At 38.0% G+C, this 27,175-nt stretch overlaps 1 protein-coding gene across 40 annotated transcripts in view; it reads right to left on the bottom strand.

Moving 5' to 3' along the window:
* The window catches only part of EIF4G3 (eukaryotic translation initiation factor 4 gamma 3), a 378,557-nt gene that overhangs the window by 144,994 nt on the left and 206,388 nt on the right, over positions 1-27,175 (bottom strand). For all 40 annotated transcript variants that reach the window (XM_067015920.1, XM_067015865.1, XM_067015938.1 and 37 more), the window contains 2 exons: positions 19,261-19,358; positions 16,541-16,663 (listed from right to left, as the gene is read on the bottom strand). In XM_067015920.1, the coding sequence (XP_066872021.1) occupies positions 16,541-16,663; positions 19,261-19,358 (221 nt within the window). The remainder of the gene's footprint in view (positions 1-16,540; positions 16,664-19,260; positions 19,359-27,175) is intronic.

The raw sequence follows: 27,175 nt of genomic DNA, 5'->3' as shown, positions 1-27,175 counted from the left end.
AGATCCCACATGCCACACGGCGCGGCGGCCAAAACAACAACAACAACAACAAAAAACCCACAAAGATCCTTAGCTGTAAACTGAAAAGGAACTAAAGATCCTACAGTGCCTTTCAGCTTTAACATTCTCTAAGCCTCTGACAGGACCAAGAAGATAACATACTAACATACAACATACATCAATACTTTAATCTTGTTTCAGATTAATTTTAACTTAGGATAATCTCAAATTTTAGCTAACCTCTAATTTCATCTCTTCTCAGGTAACATGATCAACCCTGTTGAGAATATATTTAATGAATTTCAAAATCACTGCACTTCAGTCACTTTCACTATTGGTAGGAGTTAAAATTTATAAAAATCAGACCGGAAGGGCAATTGATATCAAAACATAAAATAATTCAACAAAGATGCTCAGAAAGTCAGGTTAAAAAGTTAGGGTTTATTTGGCAACATCACATTGTTTCAACACTTCATAATTTATGTCAATGCTAAATTCCCTCCCCACATCAAATTTTTCAAGATCAAAGCTCTGACTGGCAAAAGAAAAGAAATTCTCACTTTTCAAATACAATGTTAAGGAAGTTTATTTAAAGAATGGCAAGATATCAGATACTTGAAAGTACTCAAGAAGTGAATTTCCTTTATAAACTCTACTTGAGAATCTGCTCTGTTGAAGATTTACATATTAAATCTGAAGTACTGGCCTGAAGGGATACTGGTAGATGTGGGCCCACTAGAAGAATTAATTTTTTTTAAATAGAGTACCAACAGATAAAATGAGGCAACAAAATCTGGGATTGTCTTTAATATTCTTTGTACAATTTAAAATTCACTTGTCGAGAGCAGCCAAGATGGCAGAGTAGAAGACTCAGTTATTTCACTCATGAGCACACCAAAATCACAACTGTCTTCAAAACAACCATCAATGAAAAAGACTGGAACCTACCAGAAAAGATTTTCTACAACTAAAGACATAAAGAAGGAACTAAAACAAGACAGGTAGGAGAGGCAGACTCATGATATAATCAAATCCCATACCCCTGGATGGGCAACCCACAAACTGGAGAATAGTTATATTGCAAAGGATTTCCCATAGGAGTGAGAGTTCTGAGACCCACGTCAAACTCCCCAGTCCAGGAAGATGAAACCCCAGAGCATGTGGCTTTGAAGGCCAGAGAGGCTTAATTTCAGAAGCCTCATAGGACTGAGGGCAAAAGAAACTTCACTCTTAAAAAGGTGCATACAAAATCTGATGTGCACTGGGACCCAGGTCAAAAGCAGTAACTTGATAGGAGCCTGGGCCAGACCTACTTGCTGGTCTTGGGCAGTATCCTGGAGAGGTATGTGTGGTGGGGTGTGTGTGGCTGTGGCTCACCCTGAGGACACAGATACTGGTGGCAGCCATATTGGGGAACATTCTACTGGGTGATCACTGCTGCTGGTGGCTGCCATCTTCACTCACTAGTTCCACCACCTAACCCTAAACCCACACAACAGCCTGTAGGCACCAGTGCTGGGATGCCTCAGGCAAAGCAACTCGGCAGGAACAGAGGCCCACCCATCAGCAGACAGGCCACCAAAAGACGTCGTGATCCCACAGCCACCTCTAGACATGTGCCAAGACATGCCCTTGCTCACCAAACGGCCAAGAACCGCTTCCACCCACCAACAGGCAGGCACTGCCCTCTCCCTCCAGGAAGCCTGCCCTAGCCTCTAGAACAGCCTCACCCAACAGGGGACAGACACTGGATGTAAGAAAACTATGATCCTGCAGCCTGCAGACCCAGCCCACTCACAGCAGGCCAGACCTTATCCTGGGACCAGCCTGGCCCAGGCCCAGTCCACTAGCAGGCCAACACAAGCTTCAGGACACCCCGGATCCCATACCGAACTGTGTCAGGAACTGGCTCCCCCACCAACAATTTGAAACAAGTTCTAGGATCCCTGGGCCCTTCAGCTAGACTTCAGGAACCAGCTCTGCATGCCACTACTAACCCCAGGCACTAATCCCGGGACCTGGTGTAATACAGGCAACAGCCTTGGAGTCTTTGGGATCCTGACTCCACCCACCAGTGAGCCAGCACTAGCCCAAGGGCCCCCCAGGGATCTAAAACAAGCCACCTCATGACCAGGCCCCACCACACAGCAGCTAGGAGCATCCACAGAAGGCATGGCCTGGCAACCAATCATACTAGGGGCCAACAAAGCCTACCAGACCACCCACACAGTCAGCCCTCCACAACAGAAGGAGTCACTCAACCCTCTTAGGAGGAACCCCCAAAGCATATAGCTTGGGTGACAAGAGGGGAGTGCACTGCTGGGACGCAAAGGATGTCTCCTATAGAAGGCCACTTTTCCAAGTTTGAGAAATGTAACTAACCTCCCGCATACATAAAAATACAAATAGCAACTCAGACAAAATGAGGTGACAGAGAAACATGTTCCAGATGAAGGAATAAGACAAAACCCCAGAAGAAAAACCAAATGAAGTGGAGACAGGCAATCTACCCAAGAAAGAGTTCAGAGTAATGATTGTAAAGATGATAAAAGAACTCAGGAGAAGAATGGATACACAGAGTGAGAAGTTTTTAACAAAGAGTTAGAAAATATAAAGAACAACCAAACAGAGATGAAGAATACAATAACTGAAATGAAAAATACACTAGAAGGAAACAATAGGAGACTCAATGATACAGAGGAATGGACCAGTAAGCTGGAAGACAAAAGTCGTGGAAATCACTGCTGCTGAACAGAAAAAAGAAAGAAAAGAAATGAGGACAGTTTAAGAGACCTCTGGGACAGTATCAAGTGTACTAATATTCACATTATAGCAGTCTGAGATGAAGAGAGAGAGAAAGGGCCTGAGAAAATATGTGAAGACACAATAGCTGAGAACTTCCCTAACCTGGGAAAGGAAACAGTCATCCAAGTCCAGGAAGTACAGAGAGTCCCACACAGGATTAACACAGAGGAAGACACCAAGACACACCATAATCAAAATGACAAAAATAAAGATAAAGAGAGAATATTAAAAGCAAGGGAACTCCCATAAGGCTAGCAGCTGATTTTTCAGCAGAAACTCTGCAGGCCAGAAGGGAGTAGGACAATATATTTAAAGTGATTAAAGGGAAAAACCTAAAACCAAGTATATTCTACCTGGCAAGGTTCTCATTCAGATTTGATGGAGAAATCAAAAGCTTTACAGACAAGTAAAAGCTAAAAGAGTTCAGCACCACCAAACCAACTTTACAACAAACGTTAAAGGAACTTCTCTAGGCAAAAAAAGACACAACTATCAACAAGAAAACTACAAAATAAAAAAGCTCACTGGTAAAGGTGAACACACACTAAAGGTAGGAAATCATACATAAATAAAGCTAGCAGGGAGGTTAAAAAGACAAAAAAATGTAGGCAAGTCATCTATACCCACAATAAGCAGTTAAGGGATATACAAAACAGATGTAAAATATGATATCAAAAACAGTAATTATGAGAGGAGAAGACTAAAAATGTAGGGGTTTAAAAATGCATTTGAGGGACTTCCCTGGTGGTCCAGCGGTTAAGACTCCGTGCTTCCACTGCAGGGGACACAGGTTCGAGCCCTGGTTGGGGAACTAAGATCCTGCATGTCGATCTCATGTGCTGCGTGGCACAGCCAAAAAAAAAAATGCATTTGAAATTAAAAGATCAGCAACTTAAAACAATCATGTATATATATAGACTGCTAACCGCAAACCAAAAATCTACAATAGATATATACACAAAAAAGGAAAGGAATCCAAACATAACACTAAAGATAGTCATAAAATCATAAGAGAAGAGAGCAAAAGAAGACAGGCAAAAAAAAAAAAAAAAAAAAAAGACCTACAAAACAAATAAAAAACGAGTAACAAAATGGCAATAAGAACATACATATCAATAATTATCTTAAACATAAGTGAACTAAATGCTCCCACCAAAAGGAATAAAGTGGCTGAATGAATACAAAAATTAGGTCTATATATATGCTATCTACAAGAGACTCACCTCAGATCTAGAGAAACACACAGACTGAAAGTGAGAGGATGGAAAAAAGTATTCCATGCAAATGGAAATCAAAAGAAAGCCAGAGTAGCAATACTTATATCAGACAAAATAGACTTTAAAATAAAAACTGTTACAAGAGACAAAGAAGGACACTACGTAATGATCAATGGATCAATCCAAGAATAAGATAAAAAATTCAAATACATATGCAATGAACATAGGAGCACCTCAATATACAAGGCAAATATTAACATATAAAAGGAGAAATCGACAGTAACACAAAAATAGTAGGGGACTTTGACACTCCTCTTACATCAATGGTCAGATCATCCAAATAGAAAATCAGTAAGGAAACACAGACCTTAAATGACACATTAGACCAAATGGACTTAATTGATATATAAAGGGCATTCCATGTGAAAGGAGCTGTTTCAAGAAGCCTTTCAGAATGTTGACTGTATGCATTATCCCTGTGCCCAGAAACTGTGGTGTAACTACATTTCGTCAGTCGTTAGTAATGAAAGATGTATATGGGTCAAGCATTTGGTCATTTAAAACTGCACCAACCTTCTCCTGACCCTGCTATTCCTTTAAGGAACCACCCTACCTCTTGCTTTCCCTCTGTCTTTTCAAGAGCACATGGAACATCCTCCATGATAGATCACAGCCTAGGCCATAAAACAAGCCTTGATAAGGTTAAGAAAACTGAAATCATATCAAATATCTTTTCCAATCACAATGCTGTGAGACTAGAAATTAACTACAAGAAAAAAACTGCAAACACATGGAGGATGAAAAATATGCTACTAAACACAAACACATGGAGGAAAGAAAATCTGCTACTAAACAACCAATGGATCACTGAAGAAATCAAAGAGGAAATTAAAAAATACTTAGAGACAAATGAAAAAAAAAAGCTGAACTAAAACCTAGGGGATGTGGCAAAAGCAGTTCTAAGAGGGAAGTTCAGAGCAATACAAGCTTACCTCAGGAAACCAGAAAAGTCTCAAATGAACAACCTAACCTTACTAAAGCAATTAGAGAAAGAAGAACAAACAAAACCTAAAATTAGTAGAAGGCAAGAAGCCATAAAGATCAAAGAAGAAATAAATGAAATATAGACTAAAAAACAAAAAAAGATCAATGAAACTAAAAGCTGGTTCTTTGAAAAGATAAAAAAAATTGATAAACCTATAGCCAGACTACCCAAGAAAAAAAGGAGATGGTCCAAATCAATAAAATCAGAAGTGAGGGCGTCCATGGTGGTGCAGTGGTTAAGGATCTGCCTGCCAATGCAGAGGACATGGGTTCGAGGACTGGGCTGGGAAGGTCTCACATGCCGCGGAGCAACTAGGCCCATGAGCCACACTACTGAGCCTGCGCGTCTGGAGCTTGTGCTCCGCAACAAGAGAGGCCATGAGAGTGAGAGGCCCATGCACTGCGATGAAGAGGGGCCCCGCTCACCGCAACTAGAGAAAGCCCTTGCACAGAAACGAAGACCCAACACAGCCATAAATAAATAAATAAAAAATTAAAAAAAAAAAAAAAAAAACCACACTTATTTTTTAAAAAAGCAGAAGTGAAAAAGGAGAAGTTACAACTGATACCACAGAAATACAACAGATCATAAGAGACTACGAGCAGCTATACACCAATACAATAGACAATCTAGAAGAAATGGACAAATTCTTAGAAAGGCACAATCTCCCAAAACTGAACCAGGAAGAAATAGAAAACACCAACAGACCAATTACCAGTACTGCAATTGAATGAGGAATTTTAAAACTCCCAAAACAAAAGTCCAGGACCAGATGGCTTCACAGATGAATTCTACCAAACATTTAGAGAAGAGTTAGCATCTATCCTTCTGAAACAGTGCAAAAAAACTGCAGAGGAAGGAACACTTCTGAACTCATTCTATGAGGCCAGCACCACCCTGACCAAAACCAGACAAAGATACTACAAAAAAAGAAAATTACAGGTCAATATCACTGATGAAATTAGATGCAAAAATCCTCAACAAAATACCAGCAAACCAAATCTAACAATATATTAAAAAGATCATACACCATGATCAAGTGGGATTTATCCTAGGGATGCAAGGATTTTTCAATAGCTGCTAATCAATCAATGTAATACACAACATTAACAAATTGAAGAATAAAAACCATATGATCATCTCAATAGATGTAGAAAAAGGTTTTGATAAAATTCAACATCCATTTATGATAAAAAAAAACTCTCCAGAAAGTGGGCATAGAGGGAATATACCTCAACATAATAAATGTCATATATGAAAAACCCACAGTTGACATCATACTCAATGGTGAAAAGCTGAAAGCATTTACTCCAAGATCAGGAACAAGACAAGAATGCCCACTCTTGACACTTTTATTCAACACAGTTTTGGAAGTTCTAGCCACAGTATTCAGAAAAGAAAAAGAAATGTTAAAAATGCAAACTGGAAAGGAAGAAGTAAAACTGTCACTGTTTGCAGATGACATGATACTATACATAGGAAATCCTAAACATGCTACCAGAAAACTACTAGAGCTCATCAATGAATTTGGTATAGCTGCAGGATACAAAATTAATGTGCAGAAATCTGTTGCATTTCTATACACTAACAACGAACTACCAGAGAAATTAAGAAAACAATCTCATTCACCAATGCATCAAAAAGAATAGAACATCTAGGAATAAGCATACCTAAGGAGGCAAAGACCTATACTCCAAAAACTCTAAGACACTGGTGAAAGAAACTGAAGATGACACAACAGTTTGGATGGAAAGATATACCATGTTCCTGGATTGGAAGAATCAATGTTGTTAAGATGACCATACTACCCAAGGCAATCTACAGATTCAATCCAAGTCCTATCAAAATACCAATAGCATTTTTCACAGAACTAGAACAAATAATTTTAAAATTTATATGAAACACCTAAGACTCCATATAGCCAAAACAATCTTGAGAAAGAAGAACAGAGCTGGAGAATTCATGCTCCTTGACTTCAGACTATACAAAAAAGCTACAGTCATCAAAACAGTACAATACTGGCATAAAAACAGACACATAGATGAATGAAACAGGATAGAGAGCCCAGAAATAAACCCAAGCACTTATGGTCAATTAATCTATGACAAAGGAGGCAAGAATGTACAATGGAGAAAAGACAGTCTCTCCAATAAGTTGTGCTGAAAAAACTGGACAGCTACATGTAAAAGAAATAAATTAGAACACTCTGACACCATATACAAAAATAAACTCAAAATGGATTAAAGACTTAAATGTAAGACCAAACAGTATAAAACTCCTAGAGAAAAACATAGGCAGAATACTCTTTGACATAAATTGCAGCAAATTTTTTTTGGATCCACCTCCTAAAGTAAAGAAAATAAAAGCAAAAATAAACAAATGGGACCTAATTAAACTTATAAGCTTTTGCACAGCAAAGGAAACCATCGACAAAATGGAAAGACAACCTAGTAAATGGAAGAAAATATTTACAAATGATATGATGGATAGGGCATTAAGACCTAACATATGTAAACAGCTCATACAACATGACATCAAAAAAAAAAACCCGACTAAAAAGTGGGCAGAAGAACTGAATCAAAAAGAACACAAATAACAAATATTGGCGAGGATGTGGAGAAAAGAGAATCCTCGTACACTGTTGGTGGGAATGCAAATTGCTGCAGCTATTGTGGAAAATAGTATGGAAATGCTGTGGAAAAATAAAAACAGAACTATCATATGACCCAGCAATTCAACTCCTGAGTATATATCAAAAAAAAGAAAAAAACATTTATTTGAAAAGATACATGCACCCCAATGTTCATAGCAGCATTATTTATAATTGTCAAGATCTGGAAGCAACCTAAGTGTCCGTCAAAAGATAAATGGATAAAAAAGATGTGATACACACATACATACACACACACAAAACGGTCTACTGAGCCATAAAAGAGAATGAAAATTTTGCCATTTGTAGTAACATGGATGGACTTAGAGGGCAGGCATTATGCTAACTGAAATAAGTCAGATAAAGACAAATACTGTGTGATATCACTTATATGTGGAATCTAAAAAATACAACAAACTAGTGAATATAGCAAAAAAGAAGCAAACTCACAGATACAGAGAACAAACTAGTGATTATCAGTGTGGGGGGAGGGGCAATATAGGGGTGGAGCAGTGGGAGATACAAACTACTGGGTGTCAAGTATGTATTGAACAACACAGGAAAATAGTCAATATTTTGTAATAACTGTAAATGGAAAGTAACCTTTAAAAATTGTATAAAAATTTTAAAATTAGATTTGGCAGGTTTAAAAAAGAAATAAAATTCATTTCTCTTTATATAACCTATATTGTTTCTACCCAAAGAGAGGCCACCATCATTTATTGTCTATTTTAAACTTGCATATAACAGGATGCTTCAGTACAGAGGTAATTGTAGACAGGAGGCCAGCAACTATGGCCCAGGGGCCACATGACTATTTTGGTACTTCCCATGAGATAAGAACTTTTTACATTTTTAAATGGTTGGGGGAATTTTAAAAGAACAATATTTCTTGACATATGAAAATTACAGGATACTTAGAAAGTTTTATTGGAACAGCCACAGCCATTCATTTACACACTGTCTATGGCTGCTTTCATGCAACAATGGCAGAGTTGAGTAGTGGGAAAGAGACAGTTGGCTGCAAAACCAAAAATGTGTATGATCTGGCCCTTTACAGAAAATGTTTGCTGACCCTTATTGTAATCCATTGAGAGAAAGCCAGAGACTCCAAATAGTCATACAAATATAAGCAAGTTGCTGATGTAATTTACTGTTATCATAAGAGGCTATTCGAACGTTTCACATTTCATTATTTATATGTAACTGACTTTTCAAAGTCCCATTCAATGACTTTAAAACAGCCATTGTAATAAATACCACATGTGTTTAACATATACAAACCCTGGGGATAAAGAAGTATTGCCCCCAATTGAGAAACATTATGAAGATTATGAAGTAAAATAATAAATAAATGGCACCAGGAAAAATGACCAAAACATACTTCTTTCATAAATGGGAGAGAATTCTCCTACACTCATTCTTTAGAAAAGGGTGTGTGTGTGTGTGTGTGTGTGTGTGTGTGTGTGTGTGTGTGTGTGTGTGTGTGTGTGTGTGTGCGCGCGCGCGCGCGCGCGCGCATGCGCACACATGCGCACACACACTCACATGTGTGGGTTTCCCCCCTGGCATCTATCACATACAAAACATTGAGAACCTAGTGGTGACTAAAACAAAAAATCCTTAGCTTCTGGAGCTTATATTCTTTCAAGGGAAACATATTAAAGAATAAACCTGCACACACACAGAGGAATATTATTCAACCATAAAAAAAATGAAAGCTTGTCCTTTGCAATAACATGAATGGACCTTGAGGGTATTATACTAAGTGAAATAAGTCAGACAGAGAAAGAAATACCATATGAGCTCACTTATATGTAGAATTAAAAAAACAAAGCAAAACTCATAGGAAAAGAGAACAGATTGGTGGTTGCCAGAGGTGGGGGGTAGGGTGGGAAAAATGGGTGAAGGGGATCAAAAGGTACAAACTTCCAGTTATAAAATAAATAAGTCATGGGGATGTAATGAACAGCATGGCAACTCTAGTCAATAATAGTATGTTGCATATTTGAAAGCTGCAAAGACAATAGATCTTAAAAGTTCTCATAAATAAAAAATTGCTTTTTGTAACTGTGCATGGTGACAGCTGTTAGCTAGACTTATTGTGGTCATTTTACCATATATACAAATATCATTACGTTGTACACCTAAAACTAATCTAATGTGTTATGTCAATTATACCTCAATAAAAAAATAAATAAAAAGAGGGGCTTCCCTGGTGGCGCAGTGGTTAAGAATCCGCCTGCCAATGAAGGGGACACGGGTTCAAGCCCTGGTCCGGGAAGATCCCACATGCCACGGAGGAGCTAAGCTTGTTGCACCATAACTACTGAGCCTGAGCTCTAGAGCCTGCGTGCCACAACTACTGAGCCCGCGTGCCACAACTACTGAAGCCCGCACGCCTAGAGCCCATGCTCTGCAACAAGAGAAGCCACAGCAATGAGAAGCCCACACACCGCAACAGAGTAGCCCCCGCTCGACGCAACTAAAGAAAGACCATGCAAAGGAACGAAGACCCAACACAGCCAAAAATAAATAAATAAATAAATTTTAAAAATAAATAAATAAAAAGAATAGACAGAGAGGCAAGCAGAAGCAAGGAGATGAGTAAGAAAGTTACTGTTGTTTAGAGGAGAACAAAGTGGTTTAGGGAATAACAGTAGCAGTGGAGATGGTGAAAATGAGCCAGATAGGACTTGCTGATATAATGGTGTGGAATGTGGAATAAAGATTTTTGTTTTTAATTAAAAAAAATTTTTTGGCTGCGTTGTGTCTTCGTTGCTGCGCGTGGGCTTTCTCTAGTTGTGGCAAGCAGGGGCTACTCTTCATCGTGGTGCACAGACTTCTCACTTGGGTGGCATCTCTTGTTGCAGAGCACAGGCTCTAGGCACACGGGCTTCAGTAGTTGCAGCACACGGGCTCAGTAGTTGTGGCTCGCGGGCTCTAGACCGCAGACTCGGTAGTTGTGGTGCATGGGCTTGGTTGCTCCATGGGATGTGGGATCTTCCCGGACCAGGGCTCGAACTTGTGTCCCCTGTGTTAGCAGGGGGATTCTTAACCACTGCGCCACCAGTGAAGTCTAGGAACAAAGATGTAAAGACAACTTCTAGGCTTATTGTCTGAGCAACTAGTGCAGACTATGGTATAATTTACTGATAACACAAAAACAACCAGGGGAGCACACCAAACACCTGAGGAAACATTAACAAAGGATTCACAAACTCAAATGCTTTTACAAACTAATAATTGGTGACCTAAATATGTGACTCAAAAGGGTGTAAAATAATAATAGAACAATGTAACAAACTAAAGAATGTATGCCCAGGTTAAAGGCATTCAGATTGATGGAAACTTTTTTTCTTTAAACACTAACCTGATAAAACAACATACATCTGCAATAAAGAGAACCTCTTCCCTGAAGACAAAGAAAGACTGCCAAGGTGTCAGGAATGCAGAGGGAAACTCAGACACTCAGTGTAAAAGCTGTCCTGAGGCTTAACTAGAGGACTTAAAATGATTTTAAGGTTCCAATGGGGTAAGAGGGCTAAACAACAACAACAACTTAAAAAACCAAGTTTTTAAACCACACCACAACGAAGAGTAGCCCCCCCTCGCTGCAACGAGAGGCCCGCATGCAGCAACGAGGACCCAACGCAGCCAAAAATAAATAAATTTTAAAAGAAATAATTTTTTAACTACACAAATCAATAAATAAAAATTAAACTAGATACCATTTAAAAATCTATCAAATAAGCCATAATGTAAGGAAACGGGTATTCTCTCATATTGCTATTGGGAGATTAACTGGTACATTTCTGTAGGCTAGGTAACAATTGGCCAGATGATTTCCAGGTATCAAGTTTGTAAGAAGCTCTTCAAAAGACTGAATAACCTGCTAACTTTGGTAATTTTCCCAAAAGACAGGAGAGGCTGTATCTTCCCTAATATGCGCCAGCAATCAATTATCTTTCACCTGCCCCTATACTCTATGGCATAGGACTCTACCCCAAGTTATATCTGTGCTTCATTATAAGAGTAATTTTTAAAACAGAAAAAAGAACAAGAGGGAGTAGGGAGAGGAAGGAAAATATATAGTTCATTTAAAAATTTTAAGTGATTTTACTTCACCACCCCTTTGGAAGTAGACAATTCTGGAAGCCTTGCCTATACAGTCGTCCCTCAGTATCCATGGGGGATTGAGTCTAGGACAGCCCGTGGATATCAAAATCCTCAGGTGCTCAAGTCCCTTATATGAAAAGGTATAGTATTTGCATTTAACCTCCCAGCTACTTTAAATCATTTCTATATTACTTCTAATACCTAATACAACGTAAATGCTCTGTAAATACTCGCCAGTGCATGGTAAATTCAAGTTTTGCTTTTTAGAACTTTCTGTAATTTTTTTTCTGAATATTTTTGATCCCTGGTTATTTGAATTAGCAGATGAAGAACCTGTGGATAGGGAGGGCTGACTGTACAACACCATACACTTATTTGTACCCTGCAGGGTCCAAAATGACTTTCAGGAAGCTGGCACATTTCTTAATATGAAAACATTCCTTGTGCCTCACTGCTATCAACAACAGAGATACAGCTGAGAGACTTTGATGCTGAGGGAAAGTAACAAAAATGTTCCTTTCTTTCCAACTTAAATATTTAAGGACTAAAAGGGAGCTCTGAGATTACTTAGTATTATCCCTCATTTTACATATCAAAAAATAGGGGTTTAAAGGGCTTAACATTCTGACCCAAGGTCATAAATCTAAGTGACAGCGTGGAGACCGACCAGCATCAAGTACTCTAGTATTCTGTCCATTCATGCACCTCTGTCTGTTACTATGATCAGCTGAATGGGCACATATATTACACATATTTCTATATCTTTAATACATCTGAGATATAAAATCTCAAGGAGTTATCCCACAGATCATTTTAAAACTTAGGAAGCAGGACAATTTTAAATTCAGTCTACTCTTCAGGAAAAAAACAGAAACGGCAAAAACCTGTTTCTCCTCTCCATTCTCCTCCTCTAATGCAGTTTCTCTCAATTAACTCTTCTTAGCTTGCTTTCTTGCCAAAATCATTCATTATCCCCCTTTTCAAACATCCCATGTACACTCCATGTTATGTTTTACTATAAATCCCAGTATCTAAGCTTGAAGAATCACCTCTGATTCTTCCCTCTCTAACTCCTAGGGGAACCATGCAATGTGTTTACCTGGACAGTACTGGTTTATGCCTGCTGTCCCAGCAAAATGATTAATAGCATCCCCATTCATTTCTAAAACCGCCCCAATTTAGATAATAAATTATAGGGTTACCCTTTTTATAATCCTTACTTAGTAACCAATTGCTGAATATTTCTCTCACTGGCTTCCTCTCCTTCAACTGACTTCCCAATTTATCGCTAGAAATGATAACAGTCTCCCTTCACTCAATTTCCCATCTCCATGTGCCTTTTTGCACATGCTGCCACTCTGCCTGGAATACCCTTCTCTCTCTTTCCATTTTTGTGAATACCAATCTGGGAACTCAGACCAAGTGGCATCTCTGCTGTGAAGCCTTCAAGACTCCTCCAGTCATTCTCTGTGCCTTCTGAAATAACAATAATTGTAATACTAATAACAGATAACATTTGTTGAATGCTCATTATGTCCCAAGCTTAAGCAATTTTAAGTATTTATTTAATACTTATAATAACTCTATATGATATTTATTTCCCTTGTTTTTTAAAATGTGGAAGCTAAAGTTCTAGAAGATAAATAATTTGGCTAAAGTTATAAAATTCAGTTGTGGAACTAGGACTTGAAACCAAGTATATCTGATTCTAAGCCAAACCTTTAAACCTCTCCCCTGTACTATCTCACCTGTACCAAGTACCATTAATAGGTTTCTGTGATCCAGTACATTTGAGCCTGTGCTGTAAATATGACCCACTTGGTCGCCTCTGTGCTTTAATAATTCTCGGTATACATTTCACAGAAGGATGGGTCATATATTAGTAAGTATCCTCTGTCTCCCTTGAAGAGACTGGGATGAACTCAACGATAGGGAAAGGGCTTTGCTATTCACAGCACATGAAATTGTGACTCAAAGCAGGTACTCTGTAAGGCCAAAAGCAATACAGTATTTACTATTCAGTCATAAATTTTGAAAAGGGTTGTCTCATCTGCAGTCTTACTTACTAAGACTGTGGTCTAGGATCTATTTAGAATTAGGCCAAGGCTACAAACTAGCAGTTTTTAGGCTAAACCTAAAGGATCTTATTTGGCTGGCATAGTGCTATTTATTAGTAGAATTAGTTGCCGATTAAAACTCGCAGATTGGGGGCTTCCCTGGTGGCGCAGTGTTTGAGAATCTGCCTGACAATGCAGGGGACACGGGTTCAATCCCTGGTCCGGGAAGATCCCACATGCCACGGAGCAGCAAAGCCCGTGTGCCACAGCTACTGAGCATGTGCTCTAGAGCTTGTGAGCCACAACTACTGAAGCCCTCAGGCCTAGAGCCTGTGCTCCACAATGAGAAGCCACTGCAGTGAGAAGCCCGCACACTGCAATGAAGAGTAGCCCCCGTGCGCCACAACGAGAAAGCCCGCGCGCAGCAACGAAGACCCTATGCAGCCAAAAATAAATGAATTTTAAAAAATAAATTTAAAAAACAAACAAACAAAAGAAAACTCGCAGATTGATTACTAGCTTCTTTTGAAACATTGGGTCAACATTTTTACATAACATAACAATTAGGCATTAATGATTGCTTCCCCTAACCAGGGATATCCTCTCCTACTCTATGTGCACCCTCTCCGTGAATTTCTAGAAAATGAAGCCAAGTGTCAGTTGTCGTCATCACACTTGCGCTGTTGTTGTTCGTAAAAGGAAAATGAAATATTTCTAGTACATGTGTCTGTTAAAAGGTTATTTATTCATTCCATGAATTTCATGCATTTGGAAAGACAACAGATCGGTAAGTGTGGATTTAAATGCAAACTACCTAATAAAATAAACTGATGCTTCAAGACAACGTTACACCTCAGAAAGAACTACCAACATTATAATAATTGACTGATGACATTTATCAAATAAAAATGTACATTTAATGGGCTTTATGATTACCCAAACACATATATTCGTATTCAGGCCTGGGATCCCTGGGGAAAGATAAAGAGCAAAATGATTCCTGTGACTTAAGGACAGAGAGATAACCAGAAGAGGGTAGGATCAAGCTTGGTAAGATTAAAGAAAAACAAACCAACCCACAGGGAATTAAAATGCAAAAAGATATACTAATATATATTCAAGTTGAGAATTTAAACACAAATTAACCAAAGGTTGTCGACTACATAGTTGGACAGTAACAATATTTTAATTAATGTGGGAAAATACAGACCAAAACTGAACTGCCCTGATCAACTAATCCTAAATTTTTGCTATAGTATATTCCCACCTGACAGAGCACATAAGTGGATAACTTAAATGTGTATATGGTGCTTGTCCCATGTTTACGTCCAGGGACAAGATTAAGTATAAGACCTATTCAATCATTCCAGATTTGGAATATCCCTGGGGAAATAATAGGGAATAGTGAAAATTTCTATTAACAATCATTAATATAACCTTACAATTCATATATCTAGATGGTTACATATTATACTTAGCTAGATGATGGAAGACTGAGATAAAAGTCAGCCAGAGAGTATCATCGTTTCCAAGTGAAACACATCATTATACACAGTCCCAAGTTTTAGGTCGACTCAAAATTCACAGATTTTCAAGGGGCTCTAAACTTAGACAACTGTTTGTGAGCTCAATTTTTAAAGAACTTTTTTTTAACCTATGTAGTACTACTAAAATCAAATCAATAGTCTGTCATTCTGAAATGCCTTATATTTGATCATCCATATCACTTGTTTGTAAACTGGGCTCTGAGAAGTATCTCACCATCCTGCCCCAAGAGGGGGAAGCAAGCAGATCCGTAGACCTTAACAACTTTGGTTATATCTGTTTTATATGCTGAACATTCACTTTAGATATTTTGAAGATTTGAAATCACTCTTCTCCTCTGAATGGTTTAGCAGAATTTAAAGTAACCCAATGATGAAATCAAAACTCTGTCAAACTTCGGGGGCGGGGGTCCATTTTCTATTATAGTTTGCTAAACCTCAGCTTCTCCTGGAAAGCCTTGATGTCTAAAAGCAAGAAAGTGAACTCTCAGAAGATCATGATAACCACATTCTGCAACAGGAACAAAAAGGTGTTTGACAGAACTTGTTAATAACCTTTGTAAATAATTAAAGAAGACACCCTCCACTCAAGAAGCTCATTTATGTAGTACTAAAAAGTAAGAGGTATACCTATAATACATTAAAATATGCTCTGAATAACACAGGCAATCATCTCAAACAACACAGTTCAATAAAAATGTTTAAATTCTCAATTTTAATGTTTATATTATCACAGAGTGTAGCATTTAATTCCTAAGACTCCATATTGAAAATACAAAATACTCATTTAATGATGAGGTTTCCATAGGAATGCAGCTCCTTTTGGTACCATGCAATAATAGTTCATTAGGAACAGTGGCAGCAGCTATACTCTGAATGTGAAGACAATACAGAGAAATATTACCAATAAAAAGTTGGAAGTAATAACAGTTTACAAAGAGAAACAACATGTCTGTTTAAATATCATTTAGATATTCTAGGCTATGAGACAACTGATGGTAAGGAAAAGTACAGTCAAGTGGCTACAGAAGAAAGAAGAGCTCAGTAGAGGTTAGTGAACAAAAAATACACACCATCATCCATCATGGCACATTCTGTCTTACCTGAGGAGGAGTAGGTGTGGATGTGGGTCTCCCTATGGGTGGAGTAGGATTTCTGCTGCCACCTCCAGACATAATCTCCTCTGTTATGTCTTTACCTCCCTGGTTTGGATCTCGAATTCTTATCTATAAGGTTACAAATAAGATGGCTTATTTATAGATGGGTGTCTATGTAGTAGATTTATAGGCATATGATGTATAAAGAAGCAAACTGGGAAACCTGTCAAACATCAAAGTTGACAATCACCACATTTGACTTGATTTCAATCACGGAACCAGAGGGGGTCATTCAAAAGAATTTAGGCCATTAGCTCTAACTTGAATTAATTAGCACAACAAGCTAAAATGAAACCTAGTTGGATAAATTTCTAGGTCAAAAAGGCAAAGTATTAACACTGTCTTTTAAGCAATGCCAAATTGACTGATTTTATTTATAATGCTTAACATAAGATTCATAAAAGAGTTTTAAAATATGGAAGTTACTATCTAAAGTTTTAAAGCCCTTAAATGGTTCTCTAACAAAATGTAAAATATCCATATCCTAGGACTCAGAAATAGGGATTTATGTTGCAGATAACCTTGTATATGTATGTAAAGATGCTCATTGCAACACTGTTTATTTTCCCAGCAAAGACATAGATTCTAAAGGTTGATCAAGAACATAGTAATTAAAACTTTATGCTACAATATGTGGAAGGTAGAAAAATGGTACAGATGAACTGGTTTGCAGGGCAGAAATAGAGACACAGATGTAGAGAACAAACACATGGACAACAAGGGGGGAAAGTGGCAAGGGGCGGTGGTGGTGTGACGAATTGGGAGATTGGGATTGACATATATACACTAATATGTATAAAATGGATAACTAATAAGAACCTGCTGCATAAAAAATTAAAAAAAAAATTTAGGCTACATCCTTACAATTAAATACCAAACAGCCAGTAGAAAAAATGAGATTGATCTACATGTACTAATATGGAATGATTGTCAAGATGTATTGGTAAATGAAAAGATGCAAGATACAAAACAATGTGTATGGTCTTCTTTTAATTTTTTTGAAGGCTACCTATGCATAGACGTCAGTGGAGATGGTGCTATAATGGAGATGGAGTACCTGGGTCTAGGCTTTCCATCCTGGAACAGTGCTGAAAGCCCCCCCCACCCCCCTGCTTGTCATTAAATCCAGAGCTTATCAAGCTAGCCTTGGCTTCTTAAAAATTTCAAAGAATTCACTAATAAAACCATCTGTATCTGGAAGCTTTCCTGGGAGTAGGTCTTTATTAAAATTTCTACTATCAGCTATTTTTTCAGGTATAGAATCTTATTCCTACTATAGTTTTTTGGGTTTTAAAATTTCATTTATTTATTTATTTATTTATTTATTTATTTATTTATTTATTTATTTATTTATTTATTTTTGGCTGCACTGGGTCTTCGTTGCTGTGCGTGGGCTCTTCTCTAGTTGCAGTGAGCGGGGACTACTCTTCATTGCAGTGCATGGGCTTCTCGTTGCAGTAGCTTCTCTTGTGGAGCACGGGCTCTAGGTGCACAGGCTTCAGTAGTTGTGGCACACAGGCTCAGCAGTTGTGGTACACAGGCTTAGTTGCTCTGCAGCATGTGGGATCTTCCCGGACCAGGGTTCAAACCTGTGTCTCCTGCACTGGCAGGTGGATTCTTAACCACTGCAACACCAGGGAAGTCCCCTACTACAGTTTTATGTACTGTTTTACAATTCATTTATTCTACTTTCTTCTTCAGTAACACCTATTAATACTGTCTTCCATTTTCATTATTTTCTTTATTAATTTTCCTGCATTCTGAGAGTGTTCTTCAAGTCCAACATCTACCATGCTGTCAACATTTCCACAGCAGTTTCTCAACTGTAGTGTCATGATACATTGGCATGTCATGTTTATTATGATGTGTACACAAATAATTTGTCTCTGATAAAAAAGAACCAAAGTTCTGAACCTCATTAATTTTTATTAAATGAGAGTACTTGCAAGAGTATTGCTATGATGTCACTCCCACCTATTTTATCTGTGTGAATGTGGGAATGTCTTATAAACATCATTCATTTTGTGCATTCTGATGGATAAAAGATTGCAAGCCACTCTTCTACAAAATATTCTGCATTGCATATTTCATTATTACTGTACTCTAATTCTCTTGGGCCTGCCTGACTAGATAGAGGCAAAGCCTCTGTAATTTATTTAAAACAATTACAATATATTTTCTAAATTCTGCTTTCTGTTTCTTAAAATAAATATATTCTATAGGAAAGATTTTTCTTGCTGTCCTTAATATTATGCCCATTTTCTCTTGTGCTATTTTTCCCCTGTCAATTCATATTTGAATATAGAGCTGACTAGGACTAGAGTTAAAGGACAATAAGGATGTGAGAACCGAGCTCAAATTCCCCCCACTCAGTGAGACTTTAGAAGATTAAACCTTCCTGTTCTGGAGCTGGATGGCATGTTGTCATTTAGCATAGCTAGCTCAGTGCATGTTGAAAATTGATATTAAGCCAAGGGTACTTGCAACGTCTAGTTATATGCCCATACAAATCCTCCAGGTCTAGTGGTGAGGATATAAGGGAGGGATAAAAATTGGCAGTCATTTGGGAACTGAGGTGAATAATTATTACAGCTGTGGGTAAACTTATTTGATAAGTAAATGGACATTCAATTTTAAGGTGAGAAAACTTAATGAAGATCTCTTACTGTTTTTTTCTCTCTCTTGGCTGGAGGGGGCTGCTGCTGCGTAGGCACTATGATAGGTGCTGACTGATACACTGGCTGACTTGGGTAAAAAGGCGCTCCTAAAGAATTAGAAAAGAATGAAAAAAAGCATTCAGTTATTTTGTCAACCACTATTAAGACTAGTAATGGCACTGTAAATCTAGACAATTAGTTTTTTAAAAAAAAAAGTAACAGACAAAAATAAGCATTCTTCTTGCTCAGCTCTTTCCACCAGCTCCCCTCCAGCTACTGAAGTGGTCAAGGAATGATTCCCAAACAGTCATAAGCACCTATCTTTTCTTCAGCATCCACTATAAAAACAACTAAATAAGCATTTCCTGCAGACTGCCACCAGAGTTACTGCCTAAAAAAATATACATCCTGGGGGCCCACTGCCTCCAACCGTGATTCTCAAAACAAAGGTTTGTGTGGATATGTCTTGCGTGTGGCTTTGGTCAGGGGCAGGAGAAAATATCTCTTCCTCTTGGGGGTTGGGGTGGTCTAATTCTTCTCCTTACTTATGGAGAACCACTGCCACAGGGAGCTACCATTTAGGTTTGGCGAATGTCCTACTGTTGGGGCTGAAAACAAGCAGCCTAAAGATAAAGTCCAGCCACTAGGAATCCAGGTTCCAAACTACATTTTCTACCATTCTCAAACTCCACACCTTTGCTCTAAGGTATAACGTATTCCTGTCCCTTGAGTATACCAATCTCTTCAACATTGTTCACGTCTTTGACTACACTGCACTTCTGCCTGAAATTAACTTCTTCTACCTACCCACCTCAATGAATCCTTTTTAACTTTCAAAACTTTGACTATTATTATAATTACTATTAAACCAGAGTGCTTACAGCAGAGGTAGTAAGAAGGGGTCAGATACTGGATATTTTTGAAAGTAGAACCTCCAGACTTGCTAATGGATGGATGTGGGTGTGAGAGAAACAAGTGTCAAGGAAAATTCTTAAGGTCTGTCTGAGCAAGTGGAAGGATGGATGTACTATCTACTGTGCTATTTATTTATTTACTGAGATGAGGAAGAGTACAATTTAGGGCAGAAAAATCAAGAGCTCAATTTTGGACATGTAAAGTTTTGACATTCTTATTAGACTTTCAAACAGAGATATCAAGTAGGCCAAAAGAGACACAAGTCTGGAGTCGGAGAATAGGTAACCATTTTGGAATTAGACTAAATGGACAGTATTTAAACCATGAGACTGGGTAACTCAGGAAATGAGTACAAACAGAAAAGAAGCTCAAGGACTAAACTTCGAAGCACTCTATGCTGTTTCTTTCTTTCTTTCTTTTAATAGTGACCTGTCTTTGGTGGCGCTGCACTGCTTGCAGGATCTTAGTTCCCTGACCAGAGACTCAATCTGGGCCCACGGCAGTGAAAGCACAGAGTCCTAACCACTGGATCACCATGGAACTCCCAAGGCACTCTATGTTGTTTAGAGGTCACAGATATGAAGAAAACCCAGCAAAGGAGATGAATAATCCAAGAATGGGCAGAGTGCTTAACTATGTCAAATGGTACTGGGAGGTCAATTAACATTTAGCAAAGCAGAATTCACTGGTGACCTCGACAGAAGTTGTTTGGGGTGGGGGTGGAGGTGTGCATCCTCATCTGTCTTCAGAAAATGAAGACAGTGAGTACAGACAGCTCTTTTTCTTAAAAGTCTTGAAGCAGAAAAATGGGCTATAGGTGGACAAAAATATGAAGTAAAAAAAGCACTATTTTTAAAAAGATGAGAATGAAACAATATACCTGTATGCTGATAAAACTAATCCAGCAGAGGGATAAAAAAAATGATAATGTAGGAAAGAGAGAAGAGAACTGCTAGAGTAACAGCCTTAAATGGGTACATATATGATGGGTGCACAAGTGATGACTGGCCTTTAGTGGGAGAGATGGATAGCAGTCAAAGTAACAAGAAGGAAAGAAATGTGTATGAAGATAGTTAATACTGGTAAAATCCTTGGTACTTTAGTAAAAAGTCAAATAATGTAGGCTCCATTATCACTGTCATCATCAACATCGTCACCATCCCCACCATCATCATCATAATAATCCTCAAGTGGAAATTTCTCGGAAGCACTGTGATTTGCAGTATCAGAACTCTGCAGGTATCAATCAGGTTTTGAGAATCAGATTTGGAAAAGAACTAAACAGGGCTGACGTAAACAGCATGACTAGGATTTGAATAAATTCAAAGACAGAAACACATTAGCTATCCTCTAGTAAGTGAGCAAAGTATTATCAAAGCAGAGCTCAAATAAGCAATTCTATACTACCATATTACGTCACTAGCTCCAAAACTCACAAAACAAACCCCTAAAATTGGTTTCAAATGCTGTTACACAAGCAATACAATTGGCTCACCTTGCCTTATTTTTTAAGCTAAGTGAAATAAGATCCAAAAGGTAAAACATCCCTTAAAAAAAAAAATCAGATTCTTCTAATGAATCAGTTCTGAATAAACATGATTGGGGCAGAGGCTGATTTATAATATATGCACAATAAATACCAGTTGAATAAACCTGGCAGAATACGATAATCTCAATATAGTGGGGAGTTAAACACTAAATTAGTAAAACATATAGTCAACTATGGACCCCAGCAGAGCAGGCCTTCTGCCCTACCAAACAATAGGGTTTTAAAAAATAATCGAATCCAACTTCTTACATAGGCAGGGACATTTAAAACATTTATTTTATTCTATTAAAAATGTGAATCACTTTTGCATACCATTTATCAGGCAAGTTACTTAATGTCTCTGGAACTCTTATTCATGGAATGAGGTAGGTTTGTCTAGATCAGGAGGCCCAAATTCAGCTTAATACCGTTTATTTTGTAAATAAAGTATTATGGGAAGACACCCACAAACAACACTTTATCTACTCTCTATGGCTGGTTTCCCACTACTATGGCAGAGCTGAATGGTTTGGGTTAAAGGTGGGTGTGGGGATGGGATCCTAGTTCTGCAAAGCCTGAGATATTTACTATATATGGTCCTTTATAGAAAAAGTTTACTGACTCTTATTCTATATCGGTGGTTCTCCTAACCCCAGTCTATATAAAAGGTGCCAATGATATATGGCAAAATATATACAATAATAACCATGACATACACACACAACTACAGGCTTGCCAACTTGACATTTTTGGAAAGGACTGTTCCTTCTTTGAAATTATTTCAGTCCTACTCTTTTGTTGTTAAAACAGCCTTCCTATAGGAAATGATACAATAAGTAGCAGTTTGCTTTAAAAGTCTTATTGGCAAAACTTTAAATGTAATAGTCATGTATGTTTCTTCCTTTATTTTACTTTACTTTATATTTCACTTGCCCAGGATACTGAAAGATCTGGGAACAACTGGTCTAGTCAATATTTAGATTTCATCTCTTCGGCAAAACCCCAAGCACAAACATCACACAAATAAGTTCCTGAAAGGCAGGGAGAATACCTCAACATCTACATTCCACAGAATACTTGGCACAAATGTCTTACACATTGCAGGTCTTCCAAAACCTTTCAAAACCTTCAATTTTCCATAGAAACAAAGATAAATATAGTGGTTAAATATGCAGGCTGGCACATAAAAATCAATTTATCCCATAATATACCCATAATAATAATGTATTGCTGCTCTACGAAAACACAATCAAACTGAATTTGAGGTGCCAAAAAAGTTTCCCACATACACACACTACAGGGAACAATGACTCCCTCAGCTCTTATGAGCTGAACAAGGTGCCCAAGCCCCCACAGAGGCTCAGGAAAAGCGTGGAAAGAAGATGACAGAAGGAAAGGGAAATGACATGACAGAGTGAGAAAAAATGAGAGTATACTGGCTTGAAGTAAGAGAGAACGGAGCCATCTACCACTGTAAATTCTCAACATTTTTTTTTTCTTCCTCAACAGCACTGCCACCATCAACCACATCCCTTTGCTCCCAAAACTATGTTTTTTATCTTGGGCAATCACCCTCTAGGGTTGGCCTGGAAATAATTTCAGTCTCCATGAGGTATTGCTGATGTAACAGGCATCAAAATATTTAAGAAACACTGACAAGGGCTTCCCTGGTGACGCAGTGGTTGAGAGTCCGCCTGCCAATGCAGGGGACACGGGTTCGTGCCCCGGTCCAGGAGGATCCCACATGCCGTGGAGCAGCTGGGCCCATGAGCCACGGCCGCTGAGCCTGTGCGTCCGGAGCCTGTGCTCCGCAACGGGAGAGGTCACAACAGTGAGAGGCCCACGTACCACAAAAGAAAAAAAGAAAAAAAAAAGAAACACTGATAAGAGAAAAACTGAAAAGCGACACTGAGCAAATACTATTCATTAGTTGTTTTTCCTCAACACTGTAGAAACACTGCAAAAATTATACATAATTCTATGATCCTAGTTACTGAAATTCAATGTAGTTAAGAATATTTTTTGAGAACTACTGTTCAAGGTTTAAACCAAGTAGGGAAGTAAACTGGTAGTATGCAGGAGTGAAGTGCAAAGTTAAGGATGAAGAACTAAGAACTATGGGGGGAAAAAAGCCCACCCAACTCACAAACTCCAGCAGTAGAGCAAGAAGGAACAAGTCTTGGATTCATTCCTTTCCAGTTCAGATAAAGGAAGGTCCTCTGCCCTAGAAAAAAGGACTCCTGCTTTGGAACACAGAACTAGGATCCCATCCCCACACCCACCTTTAACCCAACCCAAGATCAGGACAGGAGAGATGAAGAGGAAAGGGGAGGCATCAGGATCAGGGGGAAATTAAGAAATGGAAGTGAAAAGGTAAGAGAAGGGGAGATTCCAAGAAAAGGAAATAGAAAGGGAATGTTTATGGCTTCTACACCGTAAGACCAAGGCAATATAGCTGGAGGACCTATAATTGATGGGAACAATTAGATTACAACTTTTGATTCTGATAAAAACATACTAGTGACAGGCTTTAAAACTAAAACATCTGGGCTTCCCTGGTGGCACAGTGGTTGAGAGACTGGCTGCTGATGCAGGGGATACGGGTTCGTGCCCCGGTCCGGGAAGATCCCACATGCCGCGGAGCGGCTGGGCCCGTGAGCCATGGCCGCTGAGCCTGCGCGTCCGGAGCCTGTGCTCCGCAACGGGAGAGGCCACGGCAGCGAGAGGTCCGCGTACCGCAACAAAAAGAAAAACGAAAAACTAAAACATCTGCCCAAATAACAAAAAGAATCTAAACTTCTATCAGCAGAGAACTAGATTATGATTTATTCTTAAAATGGAATACTGTGTAGCTTGAAATTCTATAGGCAATGAAATGGAAAGATGTCCATGAATATGTCATGAGATGGGAAAAAAACAAGGAAGTTTTAGAACATTAAAAATAGTATGTGCCCATTTGCATTAAAAATTATTTAAATATGAATGAAAAAATATGTTTCAATCTGTTAAATCATTATTTCTTTAGGGAGTAAGGAGGGACAAAAATTGGTTATTTCAACTTTTTATGTCCTACATTATTTGTATTTTTCATCAACTTGGTTACTTTCATAATGAAAAACTATCTTAAGATCGTCTTTCTAATCTTAAGGAAACTAGGAAAACTGTTTTAATCTAGGTGATGAACTACCTACTCAATGTCTATTGGATCTATGTAAGAATTTCCTGGGGAAGAAAGAATATCTATCAAAAGGAACAGACATCAACAGTATCTGAGATACAACTGCACCTCAATCTATTCCTTTTTTGTAAAAATAAATAAATATGGCTTATATGTAATAGAAATAAATAAAACCAAAATGTTATAATACTGTATATACACATCATCAAAATATTTCTCTACTAGTAAACTCGTCTATATTGTTTCCATATATACTGCAGCAGTAGTTTCAAGAGCAAGAAGGAGGGCTGGCACAGACTTATAATAATGATATTTTCTGAGTCAAAAAATCATTTATGTGATCTGTAAATAAACAGTAGACTAAAATTCAGTGAGAAACCTTTGAAAATAATTTTGTAAATTCGAAGATACAATTGCATTCCCTTTGCAACATGCATCTGAAAGAAAAATACTGTTAATTTCAGCATTACTCTGACAGATAATCTCATCTTAAAAGTTTTTCTATTCAATAAATTCTAGATAACAACAACAGCCAATTTTACACCTCAAAATAATTTTAATTGGATTTAAATTTTCAGAGCAAGTACCAATACAAAGGCACTAGACTTGTGTGAAAACTGTGCCTTAAAGCTAAGTTCAAGGGGTGCACAAGTACCTCAACAGTACTGGCAATATTCTATGTTAAAGCTGGGTAATGTGCATATATTATTTTCCTTTTAAACATACGTGTATTATTCTGAAAATATCAAGTATTTCTTAGTAAAAATACCACTTAATAAAGCCATGTTAAATAAACATATATATTTGAGACATTTAATGAAGTTTTAAAATATATCATTTTGAAACAGCAGTTTCATAAGTAACAGAAAAGTTTTCCTTTTCTAAAAGAAGTAAAGCTAGGTAACACTTGGTTGCGTTGCCTATTTCACCTCAAAACCTAAAGGAAGCCTTCTTGGGTTATTCTAATACCCATCAATTATTCTATAAAGGTTTTTAACAGAGCCACTAATCCCAATGTTAGGAAATCAGTTAGTGGATACATGTTTATCTAGGGTGGGTTACCATCTTAAAAGAACAAGTTAAAATTTTAATATGTCCTTGCTGTAATGGAAAAGAGCAATGCTTACTGAATTTTTTTAATAATTATATTTTTAATTAATTAACTAATTAATATTTTTGCTGGGTCTTCCCTGCTGCGCACAGGCTTTCTCTAGTTGCGGCGAGCAGGGGCTACTCTTCGTTGCAGTGCATGGGCTTCTCATTGCGGTGGCTTCTCTTGTTGCGGAGCACAGGCTCTAGGTGCGTGGGCTTCAGTAGTTGTGGCACGTGGACTCAGTAGTTGTGGTTTGGGGGCTCTAGAGCGCAGGCTCAGTACTTGTGGCGCATGGGAGTAGTTGCTCCGACACATGTGGGATCTTCCTGGACCAGGGCTTGAACCCATTTCCCCTGCATTGGCAGGCGGATTCTGAACACTGCGCCACCAGGGGAGTCCCCTTACTGAATCTTAAAGTTTAACTTTTCTAGTATTTGCTGATTTTATCACTTATAATTCGCCTTCTAGGACAAAAAACAAGTGTGGTATGTTGTAGAAATTTACTGAATAAAATAAGTAATTTTTATTACTCCTTAGTTTAGTATCGGTTCATACACCAAGTATAAGCTTGGTGCTTGCTTCTCTACATTAAAAATACTTGTAATTTTTCAAGGCATTTCTATTTAACTAATCCTCAAAACCTCCCCATGACACAGATCTTACCAAAATTCTGCGGAAAAGGAATCACAGGTATACTGAGTTAAATTCAGTCATCCCATGTATATTCTCTAAGTGCCTACTAGTCACTGTTCTCTAGGTGCTAGGGATATAGCAGTAAACAAAACAAATAAAATTCCCTGCCTTCGTGGATATTACATTCTAGTGAGAAAACATTAACAAATGTTTTGGTAAATGGTAGTAAATGCTTAGAAAAAAAGAAATCATGGAAGGGAGATAAGGTATATTTATGCATTCAGCAAAAATCCAGCAACAATCTAGGTAATCATGAGCCAGCAGCAGACATCAGACACTTGAGACATGGGCTCTTTGCAGCAGAATTACCACCTCCTTCAGAAGGTGTCATTAACTAAATACATTTCTATAATATTCTTTCCTTGTAAGCTGCTCTAAAAAAAAAAAAAAAAAAAAAAAGCTTTCAGGTCAGAACTGTTTGCAACATTTTATTTAAAAATCTTTCACACCACCAAACCTCACTACCTAAACTGACCTGCCAAACAACAAAATGAAATAAGCACAACAAACTAGCAGA

This window comes from Kogia breviceps, chromosome 1 (assembly GCF_026419965.1).
Source record: "Kogia breviceps isolate mKogBre1 chromosome 1, mKogBre1 haplotype 1, whole genome shotgun sequence".
In the NCBI taxonomy this organism is placed as follows: domain Eukaryota; kingdom Metazoa; phylum Chordata; class Mammalia; order Artiodactyla; family Physeteridae; genus Kogia; species Kogia breviceps.
The sequence above is the reverse complement of the archived record's forward strand: the minus strand, read 5'-3'. Positions and strand labels throughout refer to the sequence as shown.